General features: G+C 36.1%; 1 protein-coding gene across 3 annotated transcripts; it reads left to right on the top strand.

Moving 5' to 3' along the window:
- Positions 1-1,509: 1,509 nt before the first annotated feature.
- On the top strand, positions 1,510-18,288 carry LOC109097800 (TBC1 domain family member 10A-like). 3 transcript variants are annotated; one of them, XM_042764805.1, is made up of 11 exons: positions 1,510-1,652; positions 2,180-2,347; positions 9,426-9,522; positions 10,099-10,206; positions 10,635-10,664; positions 11,152-11,258; positions 11,342-11,456; positions 12,170-12,235; positions 14,418-14,607; positions 14,931-15,085; positions 15,463-18,288. In XM_042764805.1, the coding sequence occupies exons 2-11, from the start codon at positions 2,181-2,183 to the stop codon at positions 15,868-15,870; spliced, it is 1,443 nt and encodes a 480-aa protein (XP_042620739.1). In that variant the 5' UTR covers positions 1,510-1,652; position 2,180; the 3' UTR covers positions 15,871-18,288. The 3 variants fall into 3 exon arrangements, with proteins under 3 accessions (XP_042620739.1, XP_042620740.1, XP_018966969.1); XM_042764806.1 differs by having other exon boundaries at positions 1,521-1,652; positions 2,070-2,347; XM_019111424.2 differs by lacking the exon at positions 10,635-10,664 and having other exon boundaries at positions 1,524-2,347.
- The last annotated feature ends 1,036 nt before the right edge of the window (positions 18,289-19,324 follow it).

Below are 19,324 nucleotides of genomic sequence, written 5' to 3'. Positions count from 1 at the left end.
GTGAATTACAATAATCTAAAAATGAGGTAATAAAAGCATGAAAAACCTTTTTCATGTCTTGAAAAGACAAGAATGTTTTAAGTTTGGAAAGAATCTGCAGTTGATAAAAACTGTTCTTAACATGATTTGTTTGGATAAACATAATTCCGAATTCAGGATAACACGAAGGTTCCTAACCTGGGAGGAAATTGAGGGGAAATGATTGCCCAGCTCTTTAATGAGACCCCTCCTCAATTTTGGGGGAACAAAAACAATAATTTCTTATTTGTCCTCATTAAGTTGGAGAAAGTTATTTAATAACCACTTCTTAATATCTGAAATACATTCCAACAATGGTTGAATGTAATCGCCAGCTTTCAACGAAAGGTACAACTGTGTACCTTCAGCATATAAATTAAATAAAACATTGTGCTTCCTAATGATATCCCCCAGTGGACTCAAATATAAGTTAAAAAGAAGTGGGCCCAGAATGGAGCCCTGGGGTACTCCACTAATAATAGGGGCAGAAGATGAAGAAAACTAATCGAACACTACAGAAAAAGACATATCTTTAAGATATGAGCTGAACCACCATAAGGCAGTACCACTGATCTCTATTAAATGCTCTAAACGCCAAATGAGAACCTTATGATATACAGTGTCAAAGTCAGCTGTAAGATCAAGTTGTATCAATACAGCATTTTTACCGGCATCAACTGTAAACAAAATGTCACTGAACACTTTTAGGAAGGCAGACTCTAGCTGCATATAAAAAACATAAATAAAATACAGCAGTGACCTGTGATGTATTTATGTATTATTTTTTATTTTTTGGAGTTCATATATGATTCCTTTAGATTTTACCTTAGATTTTGACTGTTGTTCCATAATTTGCATTCATATTGCATGGGAATCGGCAAACGCACTATCTTGACTTGCATCTGGCAATTAATGATATTTGAGTCATTCACAAGAGGGCAGCCTTGTTTCAAGGCGATTTTTTTAACTGAATGATAGTCTTCCAGCACTGGAATTTAAAAAAATATCTTTATTTATATATTGCTGATACATTCAAACTGTTTGCGTTTTTATCACACAGTAGACATGACTTTCTTACAACAATCATAAGAACAGCATGTGAGGGATACACTGTATAATTGTTTTGCCATCATGAAAGACGATACATGGTTAAACATTGAGCACTCTGGCAAGTAGCCAAACTGGAAAGACACTGAGGATTTCTTGATCTCTCCAGTTCTGTAAAATAATTTAAATAATCATTATTTTTTTTATGAATTAAATACATATAAATAATAATAATGATTATTGTTGCAATTATTAATATTAATTAATAATTTAAATAAATTAGGTAAATGTAATACGCCATAAAAATATAAAACTATAAATAACACAAAATTGCAAAAACGTTATGCTCTTATTGATAACATATATTCGAGTTTACTGTGATTGCAATATGATGGTGATGTAAATAATGCTGCATTGTAGACAGGCGCTGTACTGCGCATAATCAGCCACGCCTCCTTAAAGCTCGCGCCTGCGACTTTAGCACGAGCCAGTCACTCACATACAAACGCTCGTAAACACCGATTATATCAAATAAGATTCAAACTCTGGCTTCAGAAACATTATACAAATGCTGACTTTACAACACAGTGAGTCCGAGTTTTATATGTTTATACAGAGAGCTGTCAAGCTGTGCTTTTTACGTCGGGTTAGCGTGCTAGTTTATAACGTTAACTCCTCCAGTTGTGGTCAACAATCAGAAGACAAACAATCAGTCGAGTTTCATTTAGTTTGATCTATAATAAATTGCCAAGCAAGCTCTGGAGATTTCTTAAGATATAGGGGTGTTATTATTGTTTGGCTAAGCTAGTTTAATACATTGATTTATAATAATGTGTCTTTATGTACGTTATTTCTGTGAAATCCTCATTTATAAATGTAACGTTAGCTAGTAAACATACACAATGGCCTGTCAGGGTCATATAAACCTCATTTTAACTTCACTTTAATGGCGTTTTGTTAGCATCACTGGAGGCTGTGAGGCTCAAATCTCCGTGTGTTGATAGTTTGAGGAGGTTGACAGAGGAAATCCACTATCTGTGTGTCAAAACACACTTTATTCTTGCTTGGGCCACAACAAGCAAGTGAATTTATCGCGTTTGGGGCTCATATTCAGCATGGCTAAGCTTCAGTCGGGTAACGGAGTGCAGCGGGGCACGGTGGAGAGTCTGGCCGAGCACGAGAGCTCTTCTCTGGGATCGGACTCCGAGCTCAACGGCTTCACGGAGATCCAGACAGACAAGTACGGATTCATAGGAGGAGCTCAACAAAGCACAGGAGAAAAGTAAGTGGCAGTTACATTTATGGGTGTAAAAAAGACTTTAAACCAATTATAACTGTTTATACTATAGAAGCAGATTATATAGATTAGCTGTGAATGTGTTAGTGACTCTTTATAATAACTTCCAGTATAACTGCATTATGTAATGCTCATCATGAACAACAGTTCTAAATAAATGTGAAACTTTTGTATACACATTCATAAGCCCTTGAGCTGCTGATTAAGCATTATGCAATGACTTACTCATGAAAGTTACTGTGAAGCACACTGATTTTGTTTTGCTTTATTGGAGTTTCCCACACCTTAATGAGTGCTTTCATTAAATGGACTCTGAATTGTTTTTGAGGACAGTCTGTCCTGCGTGTCTTCGTCCTTGTCCATGTGAGCACAGATGAGTTGACAGGTCTATAACACCACTGAGGTCCCCAGTGGTTGTTCTTGCTGAGTTCTTCCAATCTGACCAGCTTTAAGAAGTGCTTGGTCAGCTCTCATTCCTCCATCCATGTAAGAACGGATGTTATATAATATTATAAGCTGTGTGTGTGTTTGCTATCATTTGCTTGCCTTTTTCTGGGATTTGTAGAAATGTAGTGAATTCAAATTTGAGTAAATCAGTATAATCATAAGAACTAGATTAGTAAGTTACAGTTAATGTGTGTGTGTGTGTTTAAAGAACATAAATTAAATATGTTTCCATACAAAGATTTGGACTGGAATATATACACATACATTACCATATGTTTTTATTCATGTTTTTGAAAGAAGTCTCTTATGCTCACCAAGGCTGCATTTATTTGATCGAAAATACAGTAAAAATATGAATATTGTGAAATGTTATAATTTAAAGTAATACTTTTCTATGTTAATATATTTTAAGTATTTTATTTCTGTCATGTCAAGCTGAATTTTCAGCATCATTACTCCAGTTTTCAGTGTCACATGATCCTTCAGAAATCATTCAGATATGCTGTTTTGCTGCTCAACAAACATTTCTTATTATTATCAGTGTTGAAAACAGTTGTGCTGCTTCATGTTTTTGTGGAAATTGTAGTACTTTTTTCAGGATTCTTTGATGAATAGAAAGTTTGAAAGTAAATCATTTATTAGAAATAGAAGAAATATCTTTTGTAACATTATGCATGTCTTTACTGTCACCTGATATTTTTAATGCATCCTTGCTGAAGTATTCCTAATTCCTTTAAAAATGTCCTGTTTTTGAATTATAGTGTATTAGTCTCAGGACTGGATATACTGTGCATCTTCATTTTTTCATGCCAAATTATTTTTTTTCCCTCTAGAGGATCAAGTAAACTGCCAGCATCCTCCTCTTCTGCAGCTATAACAAACACTTGTCTGTTTTGCGTCTTTAATGACTCTGGACAGTACAGTCCTGTTTGGCCAAGACACCATTCACTGATCAGATTAATCTGCTGTTGAATTAATAGCAGAAAGGCGCATCTGTCCTCTACAGTTCTCATGAAGAATGACTCTTATTCCCTGTACAACAGAACGTTTCTTTCCAGTCTCATTGAGACTCATGCAGGAGTTTCCCCTCATGCTGTGAACTCCCTTTAGCACTCAGAATTGCTCATTGATTTGTTTTGGCAGAACCTTCCTGCAAGTGTTTTCAGTTTTGAAGTGAAACTACTCCGTGACTTGTTCAGTTCATTCGACAAGCTTTAGTGTGGCAGTCTGGCATCTAAATAGTTTTAATTGCTGATAAAACAAACCGCTCAAGTCATCTGTCAGACATGCAGTCTGTTTTAAACTCTGATGAGTATTAGTGGGCCCACACAGAAACTCCAAAACTTATGCACATCTGCTGATCCTCACATCTTCTGCTGATCCTCGCGTCTACGCTTGTGTAATTTTTTGACAGGTAACACATCATTGTATAATATAATGAGATACTTACAATTTACATATTGCTTGGCAAAAATACACAGCTTCTTATTAAAGGCCCTCAGTTGTTGTTTTATTATTATTATTATTATTCTTTTTTTTAATTATTATTTTTTTTAAGTAATACTATTTAGCAGGGTTGCATAAATTAGTCAAAAGTGACAATAAAGACATTTCTATTCTATTCTATTCCTGTTTTGTCTGTTAATCAAAGAATCCTGAAAAATATAAAGCATGTTGATAATAATCAACATTGATAATATTAATAAATGTTTCTTGAGATGCAAATCAGCATATTAGAATTTTTTTCTGAAGGATCATGTGACACTGAAGACTGAAGTAATGACTGATGAATATTCTACTTTGCATCATTGGAATTAATTACATTTTAAAATATATTGAAATAAAAAAATAGTTATTTTGAAGTGTAATAATATTTCACAATATTGCTGTTTTTATTTTATTTTTGATAAAATAAATGCAGCTTTGTTGAGCATAGGAGACTTCTTTCAAATACTATGAAAAGATCTTACTGACCCTAAACTTAAAGGATTAGTTCACCCAAAAATGAAAATTAGCCTGTGTTTTACTCGCCCTCGAGGCATCCTAGGTGTATATGACTTTCTTCTTTCTGACCAGTCGTATATTATATTAAAATCCAGTCGTATATTATATTAAAAATGGTCCTGGCTATTCCAAGCTCTATCACTGCAGTCAGTGGGTGTTGCAGTTGAACAGTCCACAAGTCGTCAAATAAAGCGCGTGCATCAATAATAAAACGGCTCCGGGGGGGTGAATCAACACCGATGTCTTACATCATCCTCCTGAATGGCTTCCGTGTATGACAGATACCGGAAGTGAGAAAAAAGTGTTTATTACATTTGAAATATAGATATTTTTCTTACAGAAACACATGGATTCACTACAGGAGGCCTTTATTCACCCCCTGAATGCGTGCGCTTTATTTGACTTCAACTGCAACACCCGCTGACTGCAGTGATAGAGCTTGGAATAGCCAGGACAATTTTTAATATAACTCTGACTAGATTCCTCTGAAAGAAGAAAGTCATATACACCTAGGATGCTTCGAGGCGGGTGAGTAAAACACAGGCTCATTTTCATTTTTGGGTGAATATTCTCAACTCCTTTTTTTTTTCATATTAAAATCTGTTCCTCAGAAATCTGCTGATACTCCATTCTTGGCAAGACTATAATAAATGGATTGCATTAGTTCTGGCTTTGTCTTTTGAAAAAGTATTTTTATTGGAAAATTGCATTTTTCTCACACACATCGCTCTCTCTTTCCCATCAAACATTGAATAAAAGAGGTCTTTGAGGATTCTTTGATTACTATGGATCATCATGACAAAAATATCGTTCATACTTAATGACATTAAAGTCTGTTTGAGAAAGAGTCTGTGTTCATGCTACGAGGACAGTCTGTCTGCACAATTGACAATGACAATTGCACTTCTCTATGGAGAGTCATTGACTCACTTATGACATTTCACTGTTTGGCTTTTGTTTCCCTCCATTTGTTTACTACTGCCTTGGAGATGAAACCAAGTGCCAGGCTCCTGGGGAGTGTTTTAGTGCACCAGTTCACTTTTGGCATGCACATAACAGAGCTTTAGTTGTGTTTGTTCTGATGTGCTCTGAGAGGGTTTTTTTCATTCAAACTAACTGGAACCTGTGGCCATAAATCGTTTATTTATTTATTTTTTTGTGATGTTTTCTTGCACAGAATGTGATTCATCCATTCACAATATATTCTGGCCTGAACTATCCATGTAATATATTAACATTAACACTTTCAGTTCTTATTTCGCCAATCAGAGTTTGTCTGTCTGTCTGTCTGCTTGTCGTTTTAGCCCCATGTGTTAGGAAGCACCAGGAAGGGAAAGGACACGTAAAGAGAGCAAAGGGATTTTTTTGGCATGTGCTTCCTGTTTTCTTCCTCTACTAACTGTTCTGAAGAATGTGTCTAGAAGGTGAAAGGAAACACTTTCTGAGTACTTATCTGATACTTGAAGGGTCAGTGGGCACATGCTCAACACTTTCCATGAGACAATTCCTCTTGTACTTCATAAGCTCGTCCTCCAATCTCCATTCAACATTCCATTCAACTGTCTCTGTGTTTTCAGCGTAACATAAGTAGCTCAACCCGTGTACACGGGAAAAGTAAACAGACAAACGGCGGGCCCTAATTCTTTTCCATAGATCTAAACAATCATCTGTAATCTGATCGCTGATGATAATCCAATTTGGACTGCGTAATATGTGTACACACTGCACGTGTGTGAGTATATTTGCTTTCCATTTCAAGACCAAGCGTCTGGGTGAGCCATCAGGGTTTATGCAGCCGGTCCAGTCGCTGACCTTTTGCCAGGGGATTATTGGATCCTTTGGTATCTCGGGGATGGACTTTCATAACATGCTTTTCATCCATCATCATCATAACATGCATTTTCTCCATCATAAGCGACAAATAAGTGTCCACAATAAAGAAAAGGAAAACATTTTTGAAAATCTGTGCCACATTTGTATGAATGTACTTTTTTTTTTTTTTTTTTTTTCATTTGGTTTTGAAAAACTTTTGTACCATTTTTAAGAAAGGTTAAAATTTTATGACTTTAAAAGTGTAATTTGGTATAACCATCAAATAAAAAGAAACACATTTCCCTTACACTTTGAATCCTTGTGTACACATTTTAAGCATTATTTTCAAAAACTTTTCAAATATATTGCAAGGTAAAAAGTAATATTTACAAATATTCTGAATGAATAAGTTTGCACCACATGACATTTTGTAACCGTACTTTGCCGTAAAAAGATCAAATTATCTTAAAAGACAAAATGACAGTCATTATGGTCTGCATGCATCATGATGTTGATGTCATTTTCTCTTTTATGTTTTTCAAATCAACTGTTTTTTCTGTATATTGGTCACACCACATGACTTTGATATGGCCGACAAAAGTGTTTTTTATATCAATAAGCAGTTGTTAATTTTATTTCTAAGAAATAACAAAAAAGAACCAAAATACCTTTCTAATTTCTTTTTGAATAAAATAACAAATCCAGAAAAAATTCTGCATCATGCCATTGAGTAATAATCATGTGATCTGTGTTCATTGTGTGCTCCTCTTGTTCCATTTTTGGAAGAAAGGCACTGTTAAAATATTCTTCAGTGTTTAATATGTTGTAATTCGAGTCAGTCCACCTCCCAATAATTACTGCAGTTATTAAACACAGGAGCAGGACCAGAGCCGTTAGAAGTGCTGTTTTTAATGCTCGTATTGAGGTTAAGGTATTTCAACAAACTGCAACTCTAATTGTAGTGGCAGGTTTTGCTTAGACAAGCACTCATGTTTTCTGAAGAAATGTAACCTCCGTTGTTTTTTTTTGTTTTTTTTTAATGATTACTGTAAGTCTCTGTACTCTTTTCTTATTGTTGTTTTTTTTTTTTTTGGTAATCTGATATAAATGCACTCATGTTAAGGGTGTGTCTGTCAGCTGGATATAATAAAAAGCATTTCAGGCAGAGGTGCTGGGGTCACTAAATCAGAACAGAACACAAGTACAGAAAGATTCCCAGAAACATGGCTTTCCCTAGTGATCTCCCTCGCTCTGACTGCCCAAATTGTTCTTATAAACAGTCATCCCACATTAACATCACTTTTTATGGTTGTGCAACCTAGTAATACATTTGAAGACATTGCTATTAAGTTGCTAAACATGATGGTAATAGGTGAAACCAGGTGTTTTTTTCTTCTGCAGTGGGAAATAGCTTGTGTTTTGGATTTCCCTCAGAAGATCTTCCTGTGAACATTTGATGACGCCTACAGTACTCCGTTTCAATAGAGATAATTTGACACCCACATTATGCTTTTCAAACAGTGCCTTGCTGTTGTTGTGGACAAATCAGGTCAAGAGATATCAAGCTTCTTCATGTATAGGGATGAGTTTGTAATCTCGCTCTCTCTCTCTCTCTATAAGGGTTTTTTGGTAAATAAATAGGTGTGACCTTATAAATTAATAGGGATGAGTATGTAAATAAGTAAGTACTGATTGTAAATAAATAGGAAGGAATTCGTAAATATGAAAGGATGAGTTTGTTACTGAATAGGGATGAGATTGCAAATATAATGGAATGAGTTTGTTAATTACAGGGATGCATTTCTAAGGGTATGGTTACATGACAACGATGTTACTAAAAATGGCAAAGTTTTTTCCTTTGCGTTTTTTAAAAAGTCGACAGCATTGTTAAAATGATCCCCGTTTATACAGATCCGTGAAAATGTCTATTATTCATGCCAGGACAGTAGATGGCGATGTCACTTGTAAAGAAACATTATGCGCCTGCACACATACCTATAGAATGAACACATAAAACGCTTTCGTATGACCTCACCGTTTTCAAAAGTTTGCATTTTCAGGTTCCCAAAATGCCTTATAAATTAATGTAAATTAGCAGCCAAAGCGCTAATGTAACCGTGAACATAAGAGTCTTCATTTTCTCCCAACATCAGAGCCACTGAGGACTCAGTGGATTAGTTTTGTTTTTTGATGGTAATGCGCCACTAAATACACAAAAAAACGGAAGAGAGGGGCGGGGTGAGCAGTAGCTCATTAACATTTAAAGAGACATGCACCGAAACGGGTCGGTGTGAACAGAGCTGTTTTTGACAAGGTAAGAAGGGTGTTGTTTGACACGACCATTGAGGAATTTCAACCAAAGTATGTTGCTGGATTTCATGAAGACACTAAAAAATCCTATTAAGTTGTGGAAAATGGGCATCGAATGTCCCCTCTAAGATATGAATATTTAACTACACATAACACAGTGACAGTTTTCTCGTTTCGTATCAAATGAAAATAACCAAGACCTCTGACCATTTCAGTAAGGGAGTGGGTTGTTAGGCTGATTCAAATCATCATTGTCAGTTCAGTAACAACCATGCTGTTGCTAAATAGTGTTGCAGAAAACTGTCTGAGTGACAAATGCACTATTGCCATTAACAGAACAGAATGTGTTGAACGTCTGTTCTGAACAAGAACCAGTTCTCGGATCCCAACCCTACATCTGCTAACGTGTGATTTTGTAGGCGTGGGTGTGCTTGCAAGCATATTATATCAGATAAATGATCTAATCTCTCTTTGTTCTCTCTCAATGCAGTGATAATATTCCTCCAGACGTGCTCCGGCAGAGAGAAGCCAAATGGCTGGATATGCTCAACAGTTGGGACAAGTGGATGGCCAAAAAACACAAGAAGGTTGGTCTCTGACAAACAGACCTGTGTTTGTCCACAGGTTTTATTTTTGTTCTCGAATAGCTCAGATTTTTTTGAGAATGCTGTAACATTCATAAAATGCTCAACAACATGATGTTATCAGGAATTTGACTGCACATCTCACATTATGTGCTTCCAAACCTTTTAATAGAATCAGATAAAGTTATGATCAGACCCACATGAAATATCCGCCCACAGAACTCCTTATTGTATTATTTATATTGACCGTTGGTCACCCATGTGCTTTAGATATCAGCCATTTAATAAACCATATTTGTCATAAATGTTGTCTATAATAATAATAATAATGTTAAATATAATTTGCTTTTATAATTCTCATTTGTGATTCTCTTGGTTCTGAATTTCTCTCCAATGACTAACCTTCCAGACAAAATAAAGAGTTAGTCGTGGTGGTTTGTGTCACCCACAAAAAAAGTTTAAACTGAGTTTGTGAATGCAAGTGCTCAGTTTCATTTAATATTTGTATTAAGACAAAAGGTCACAGTTCATCCTAATATGCAAGTGTATAAGCTCAGTGTCTCTCTCATCTCTCTGAAGGTAAAGTTGCGCTGTCAGAAGGGCATCCCTCCATCACTCAGAGGTCGTGCGTGGCTTTATCTCTCTGGTGGAAAAGTGAAGAAAGAACAGAATCAGGGCAAATTTCAGGTTTGTCCACTTTAACCTTTGACAGCAGCACGACTCTGTTCCAAAACAGTTGTATTAAAAGACACCATAATTTTAGCCAAATTTTAAGGCAGCCAAAAATGAAGCAGCACAGCTGTTTTCAACACTGAAAATGATAAGAAATGGTTCAAATAAGTATATTAGAAAAATTTCTGAAGGATCATGTGACACTGAAGACTGGAGTAATGATGCTGAAAATGCAGCTTTACATTGCAGGAATAAATTACATTTTACCATGTATTATGATAGAAAACAGTTATTTTAAATTGTAATAATATTTCACAATTTTGTTTTCATCATACATTTGAACAAATAAATGCAGCCTTAGTTAGCATAAAATACTTCTTTCATAAACCTTAAACAAAATCTTAACCTTTCTTAATGATCCTTAACTTTTATATCCTTTGCAGGGATCGAAATCCCATGATGCAAGGTTCAAGGTGGTGGACAAAGCACATAAATGTTTTTTTATGTTTTTGTAATCAATAGAAATTTAATTCAGTATTTCACATTTCAGTGTAACTAAAAATTTACATTTACCCAGTATTTGTGTGCATTGTGTATTTGTATGCCAACTCAGATCTCTAATCAGTTATAATTCTGTTTTGGAGTTTACAAGACTATAACATTCAATAATATTATTCATTTAACTGCACTGACACAATCACATGAGAACAACATTTGAGCTGAATAATGACACTAACTTTGCAATATTAGCGTTGTTATTGAACTGAATAGAATCAACATTGAACTGTCTTGAGCTGAATAATCACTCTATTGCCTTCTAAAGAGCTGCTTCACAGCTAAAATTGAATTAAATTCTTAATTCATTAAGAATTAATTAGGATGTTTCATTAATGTGCTTTACAACAGTCTGTATTGTATAAACTGTTAAATAAATGAGCATGATTTGACTTTATGTGACAGGAGTTGGACAGTCAGCCTGGAGATCCTAAATGGCTGGATGTGATCGAGAGAGACCTCCACAGACAGTTTCCATTCCACGAGATGTTCGTATCTCGAGGAGGCCACGGGTAAGTCTGCCCTCCCTTCACCTGCAGGCCTCTTCATTTGAACCCCATCACTTCTGGTACATCATTCAGTCATGTGTGTGCAGGCAGCAGGATCTGTTCCGGGTGCTGAAGGCGTACACACTGCACAGACCTGAGGAGGGTTACTGTCAGGCTCAAGCTCCTATAGCCGCAGTGCTGCTCATGCACATGCCAGCTGAGGTCAGTCTGCAGTCCATTATTGTGCTTCTCTCTGATCACTCACTGACAGATGGTCCTCAATGTAGTAGTTTTGAATGCATTTCATAAATTATTTATTGATTTATATAGTTATCTATTATGATGTTTTATATGTGATAAATAAAACCCTAGAATTATTGGTAACACTTGTAGCCTTTATGTATAATGCACTATAAATGTACTCATAATGTGTGTTATAATGCAGTATATTTTCGCACATAATTGTAACCCAAGTTAAAATGCATTATAAAATTTGCAGATTTCTTGTGGTGTCTGAAATTGGTTTTTGTCATGTGTTTTAATGCATTATATTTCATCAAGGTGTAGCAATGAGTATAAATGATTTGTAAATGAGATCATATAATGCATTACATGGCATAATTCAAGTAATTGTTCACTGAGAAATTAACATTTCCTGAAAATGTATTCACCCTCAGGCCATCCAAGATGTAAGTGAAACAAACAAACCCACCTACATCTCGGATGACCTGAGGATGAGTAAATTTATTTTTTTTAAACAAATATTCATTTTTGGGTAAACTATTCCTTTAAAGGCTTCAAGTAAAGTGTTACAGAATTTTCGTAATTAATATAATATTTATTAGTTTGAGTGGTTTTAATTATTTGAGTACAGTGGCAAGTTAAACTCATACCCTATTCTGGTCTTTTGCTCTTTTATGGTCATGCTCTGGCAGGATGCATTCTGGGGTCTGGTCCAGATCTGTGAGAAGTATCTGCCTGGATACTACAGCGCAGGCCTGGTAAGTGGAGACTATATACAGTCCTCCATTTAGCACTTGTCTGCATGTTGTCAACCTTCAGATTCACACGAGAGCAATCAGTCACCCTGCCAAAACACTCGATCGATCGCTCAATGACGAGATGCTGATGCTCTCATGTTGTTGTTTGCTGATGTAGAGCTGTTCATCAGAGAGATCAGAGTTCAAGGGTTGCTCCTCTTGTACTTCACATCCTGTCTAATCCAGAACTGATTAACCAGGCTAAACTGCATCTGAAGTGCCCTGTCTCAACAAGTACACAATAATACTGTAACTTAGTAGTAACTTCATTTGGGAATTTATGGCTTCTGTTTGTCAGATGCAAAAAGCAGTTTGAGAGTCAAAATCTGCAAAGTGGTAATTAAATGTAAAAAATGTATCTTTTATTGGACAAAATTTGATCAAACTTTCATAATTGCCTCAGTCTTTTAAACAACTGAGAAGGTAGTGATTAAACTACATTTTATAAAAATCACCTTTTAAGTTCAGTGATATGTATTATATTATGTATATGAGAGTCAGATTGAACTACAGGGACTCAACTCAAGGTCACTCATTTATCAGTTCATCAGTTGTCAAAATTATGACACAATAATCTGTCAATAATAGAAAACTATTGAAAATATTCAAATCAGGAATGTCAGAATTAGAATGTGTGTAAAAAAAATGTCAGTCTAATCTGCACAACTTCCTGTTTCTGTCAGACACCCACACGTTGAACGCTGTTCACTAACCCAGCAAAGTTTATTTTCTCCAGCTTGCAGTGTGAAGTATTTCCCTCAGTTCACTGTTCATTCTGATTCAGTTTCGGCGAGTGAAGAGCAAATTTACTCTTGACTGTGTGTTGTGTGTTATGTACATTGTTGTCATGTTGAAGTCACTAAGGCCATCGTTTTCTCCTTCTTGGAAAGTGATGATGTAGTCAAAACATTCAGTGGTGTGGGTTTTCCAGGAAATGTGTGCACTTGCTGAACCTCTGCTTCTCATAAATACTATTGTGTATTGTGCATGTTATTTTTTGACAGACATCGATGTTATGATATTCAAATGATATGGATTTGAAACAGATGGATTGTAAAGTCATTATTTATTTCTTAGTTGGCAAGTATTCAGTGAAGCGACTGATGCACATGAATCTCCACATTGTGTACAGAATCAAACGAAACTAGTTCACACAGTTGACTCATTAATAAATTTTGATATCAGTTTTTTTTACAGTTAAATTAATGATGCACAATGTATTGGTAGTATCTCGGATTCTTTTTTGTTTATTAGTATCGGTTGCTATTGTCTGTATTGGCCAATAATGAATATTTAATTATGCATGCTTTTTTTGTTTATGATCATCCCTACTTTTTAACTTCTAAATAACCTTTGCAGTTATCTTTAAAAACACTACATATCATTAAATGTAATCTATAATAGATGTAGCAAATATCCAAATGAATATCCATTTTTCATACATGATGTTGTGATGCTTTAATTCACTTGTAGCATTTATAAAAATTAAATGTAAAATAACATCAAAAATTGAATATATTGCAGCATATTGGATAATGTCCAGTCATGTGGAGCAGGATTTATTTTTAGGATTTTTTGTGTGTGCAGTGTTATCTGTCACTGATGATAATTAGGCTCTCAAATGAACCAGTGCAGTCTTAAGTGTTTCTAAACCCGCTGTTGTCCTTTTTATTTTTCTCTCACACATGTATTTTGTGCATAATGTTTTTGCTGGCCTGTTCCATTACCAGGAATCCAGTGCAATCCCAGCTTTATGTGAGGTCTTTTGTGTCTGACCTTCAGGAGCAGAGTGAGCGGCAGATAAGGAGTGAATTAAACCAACATCAGGATCTTGCTGTCTCTCTTTATCGCTCGTTCCTGCTCTCTTCTGCCTGGGGGGTTTCCTCTTACCGTTACTGTTTTAAGCTTGTGAATCGTTGCCGTCACAAAATTTGTTTATCACATCAATGTAAATAACTTGTATTTGCAAGAGCGTCAGATCACAGGAACTTATCAGCAAAATAATTCAGTCACCACGTATAATTTACATTTTGAGAATCTCTTTAAAATGGAAAGTTGTTATAGGGAAATGGATCCACTGCGGTACATGCCAGATTTCCTTTGGTCATCTTTCTTTGTTTCCTCCTCATCTCGGTCTTCACAGGAGGCCATCCAGTTAGACGGCGAGATCTTGTTCGCTCTGCTCAAGCGCGTGGCCCCGGTGGCCCACCGGCATCTGAAGAAATACAAGATTGACCCTATCCTCTACATGACTGAGTGGTTCATGTGTGCCTTCTCCAGGACGCTGCCCTGGGCGTCTGTCCTGCGCATGTGGGACATGTTCTTCTGTGAGGGTGAGACTCACTCTTAAAGCCTTATGCACTTTGTCCTTTCTTGATACCACACCCTCCACCGATGAAAAAACTGTTTACAGCTCACTGGATACACACCTTGCTACTTGTGGCATTTACTTGCAGACTGCAATAACTTTATGCCAAAGTGTAAATGTTTAACATGCTTTCTTTTGGACATCATTTTGGACATATATTTTTTTTTTAAATAAAAAGTAGGATGCACATGTTTTGCGGTATTGCCTATATATAAGAAGTGCAAATGTTTCTGTCTTAGATGCACTGTTACTTTGTTTAATGGACATGCATGTCTGTGTGCGTTACAGGAGTGAAGATCGTCTTCCGTGTGGGTCTGGTGCTGCTGAAGTGCATGCTGGGATCTCAGGAGAAACTGAAAGCATGTCAGGGCCAATATGAGACCATGGAGCTGCTCAGATCTATAGAGCCACGATACATGCAGGAGGCTTTCCTGGTGCAAGAGGTCTCGCCAACACACATACACCTATGTGCTGTACTTCAACTTAAAAATTACTTCTAATTTAAAACATTTTTTAACTAAAATGTAAAATATCCATATTTATTTTCCTGAGAGATGCTACACACTGAATAACAGTGTAGCACGACTACCAAAGGAATTGTTTATGATTGTGTATTACATTACTTGTTAATAGAAATAGTAGGCAGTACACATTATTTCCTGTGCTATAGGCTGTGTCTCCCCCTGCTGGTAGCTTTTGGCACATGCATGCATTAAACAGTCCTCTGAAAAATTCTCACTTAAATGAATGAAATATACTTACTTTGTACAGGTTTATTATTGTTATTGACTTTTAAAAAACATAATCCCCACCATTTCAGGTCATTGAGTTGCCCGTGTCTGAGCGAGACATAGAGAAGGAACATCTCTTTCAGCTCCGGCGCTGGAAGGAGACCAACGGAGAGCTACACTGTAAATCCCCTCCCAGAATGCACGGCGCCAAAGCCATAATAGCCGCTGAGCCGCCCAGTCGCCAGGACCTCAAACAGAACCCCACGATCATCGTCGAAGTACCGCAAACCACCGAGAGCAAGACGGAGAAAGGGAAAAAAGCAAAGAGCAACATGCAGAAGAAAACCGACATGAAAAACACCTCACCACCTCTTAATCCGTATCCGTTACCCAGCGACCCAGCATTAGCGAGCGATACCCTCGCGCCCAGCGAATCACAGCACCTGCAGGGCTCCAATCAGAGTCTCAGTAGCACAGAAAACGACACCTACCTGTGAAGCACTGGAAGAGGGACGCCAGTGTTGACCGCTGAATGTTTACTGTGCAGAAAGATCTGCCTCCCCACTCTCAGGATTTGGCATCGAAGGGGAGATCACATGACACGACTGGACCAAAACATACTTCTGGGAGTCACAATCACATAGGAGAGCATGGATTAAACCATATACATCATGAGGGTTTCAGCTGTGTTTACATGATTATATGTATATCTGTGTGTGCATGTTTGGAAATGAAATGGACAAATAGCAAAAACCAACTCTCAGATCTCCAAATGAAGCATTAATGAGCTGCGCTGGATGAGAAGTTCTTATGATCTTTAAACTAGTTATGATTAGTGTTAGCGAGTGCAGAGAACATACTGTTGTGGGATGTAAGTACATTTCCATCATCTGCCTCAGGAGACTGAATTTGTCTGTTTTTGTATCTTTAAAGGAATAAACCAAAAATATTTAAGCGTAAGTTTAAGATTTATGCTTTTGAACTGCATATAAAATGTCCATCCATTAGGATTACACAGTTTAAACATGAGCAAACTAATGCACCTAATCTGATGCGTTTTTTTCAGTCATGCATAAATGAAATGGGTTCGATTTCTGAACTGAATGTGTTTAAATGCACAGTTTATATATTTATTATAAAGCAATCTAATTTCTTTCAATCTCATACATCCCATACTAATATTTAACAAATTTAGTTTGTTCCACAGCTAGCCAAATTTGAACTATGTTCATTCAGCTAAAGCAATTTAATTGTTTTCACAATGACCAGATTTATGTTGATTGATTGATTGTTAGTTTATGATAAAACCATGTAATCCAAATAGATGGAAATTTCATATGCATTTCAAATACATGCATCTTAGACCTAAATATTTTTTTAAGGAAAAAGAGAAAAAAACCCTACCTTTGTCATGTTCTAAAACCTGTATTTTGTTATTTATTAGTGGAACCAAAAAGCAGCAATTTAGAAGAATCTTTCCATCTGTCAATTTCCAAAAAGCATTAAAATGCTATTCAGGAATTTTATGTGACATCGTATGCTAATATAGACTGCTTTTAACGGCGTTTCCTGAAATTTTAGGTCAGAAGTCCTGCATTAATATTCTTCAGAAAAACCTAAGCGAGTAAATATTTGACTGAACTGTTGCTTTAACTACTTGATTGTGCATTTGACTGGCAGCGAATATTCAATTGCATTTCGCCTTCTTGAGCACTAGAGGGCGCCAAGATGAATGCCAGAGATCTGCATTACATCCGGAGACCAAACATTTCTGTTCTGTCAAATCTTCATTTCAAGCTTCGTGCTCTCTGACAAAACGCTAAATATATAAATCTATTTATCTTAGTACAAAAATGAACATTTATAAAACAGAATCTAGCTCTTTTGCTAAATAGATTTTAATTCTCTGCAAGTGTCAATCGGAATCAGTCCACTGAATGAACTTTTGGGAGTAATATTAGGCCTACAGTATATAAGCCAAATAACAGGTCTCTGCTCAGACCAGGTTTGCTCGTCTGTCATGACAGATTCTCTGTACATTCCATATGTTTTGATTCTCGTCATGATTTCTGTAGCGGTCCAGTGTGATCTTGAGTGTTGTGTATATGTGTGCTGGACAGTGATCTACATGACTTTGACTGTCAAATTCTTGACCAAGAGATTGTTTGCACATTTCTGTCTTGATTTGCTAAAACTGAAGGGGTGCTGTAGGGCACAATCCTCTGACCTTTTGTAGGGTGAAGAAAATTATATTTTTAAAGCTCTATGGATTTATTTTCTCTGATGTAAATCACATATCCAAGACAATTTTAACACTACAAGACTTTATTTATTTTCTTCCTATGGCTTCTTGTAAGTATAGAAGATATGTATATTCATGAGCATTTATAGCCAGATTTGCTATTGTATGCACTCATGTTTTTCTTTGGGAGCTAAAAAAAATTGAGCTCAGGTTATTTCATTGACCTGACTGTTTGCCGAATATTTTACTATGAGGAACCACAAACAGATACTTAGTATGCATGCTTGATATATTTGATTGCTGAATTTTATGCTTTAGTGATCCAGGTAACATATTTATCAAGCTTTTTAGAATTAGGTTCAAATCTCTTTTGGGACATGCGTTGAGGTTGAGGAGATATATTTATGCATAGACTTAAAGTCCCTAAATGCTGTATTACATTTTTAATGTGAGAAGTAAACATTCTTAATGTTATCAATAACATTATATGGTTACTATATGAGTTGTTTCAAAAAAGAACATTGTAGTATAATTTGTGAGAATTCAAGATACTTGAGATTTTATTTTCCTGTGTTCACGCTCAAATTGTTACTTCCTCTGTATGCAAATTACATTTCTGAGCAAAAACCACTGGGAAAAAAATATTCATTATAAAATAAATTTGATATTCTCAGATTGTGGTGTTCCTGAATGATTCTTTGAGCTGTCATTAGCGAGTCAGGCAGGGTCCGGAGGGAAGGCTGAGCTGGAATGAGGGATGAGGAGAGGTGAAAGAGGCTACTGTGGCCTTGTGGACGGGACACCTGCTGTCCTCGCCGCTTCAGCTCTGAGCTCTCTGAGATTTGCATGTCAAAGGTGCTGGCGTGCTCCTCTCTCCTCATCTCCTCGTCGCTCCCCAGCGTTTCCCAGAACCCCTCCTGTCAGCGGATGTACCCATACAAATGCATTAGTTAAACCTCAAATGAAGCCAGTAATGGCCTCTGAAATTCGATCTAAAGAGTGAGTACGACTGTTTGTAACTTAAATGCTCAAGGCTTCTGATGTCATCCATTTCCAGTTATTTTAGCTATACAAAAACCGGTGTTTATTATCATTATAATTTATTATTGTTCTAAAAACAAAGAAATTGCCAGCCACTCACAATTAAATCCAGACTGGAGAAGTTCAAGCAAAAATATATTTTATGTAAACTAAACACGGTGCAAAAGGGTGCATTAAAAACTAGACCAACGCAAGCAAACACCTTCGGTGTTCACATTACAACCACCATTCACACTGTTCCTGGATTACTAATTAGAGATAATCAGCTGGATTCAATTAGCAAGTGGAACTCAAAAATGGCAATTATACAAAACCATAATAAATATACAAGACAAATATGCAAATCATACAATGCAAAAAATAAAAATAAAAAATAAAAAATCATTCCATTTCATACCCTAAGGGAATACGGATTTAGGTTCAAAAATCCAAAAAAACCTCTATAATAATCTCTTGTCTCTATTGCTGTCACTTCAATGAGGTAAAACCCTCTTAATTATTGTTAAAAAAAACTATTTGTTTATAGTTATCTTGTATGGTTGAACTTAATCATCCAAGATCAATAGCAAAAACACTGGTTAATAAATTGAAATTAAATCCATAAAGTGCATTTGTATTATTTAACGTATGATATTAATGTTGGAATAAGGATAGGTGTTTGTATTTCA

This window comes from Cyprinus carpio, chromosome A10 (assembly GCF_018340385.1).
Source record: "Cyprinus carpio isolate SPL01 chromosome A10, ASM1834038v1, whole genome shotgun sequence".
NCBI lineage: Eukaryota > Metazoa > Chordata > Actinopteri > Cypriniformes > Cyprinidae > Cyprinus > Cyprinus carpio.
Note: the sequence above shows the minus strand (reverse complement) of the source record. Positions and strands in the feature narration are given on the sequence as shown.

Bases quoted from the DNA above. Each gene is read 5' to 3' on its own strand.
- LOC109097800 (XM_042764805.1), top strand. From the start codon at position 2,181: ATGGCTAAGCTTCAGTCGGGTAACGGAGTGCAGCGGGGCACGGTGGAG. The intron at 14,608-14,930 runs GTGAGACTCACT...TGTGCGTTACAG, and splicing joins GGACATGTTCTTCTGTGAGG to GAGTGAAGATCGTCTTCCGT. The intron at 15,086-15,462 runs GTCTCGCCAACA...CCACCATTTCAG, and splicing joins AGGCTTTCCTGGTGCAAGAG to GTCATTGAGTTGCCCGTGTC.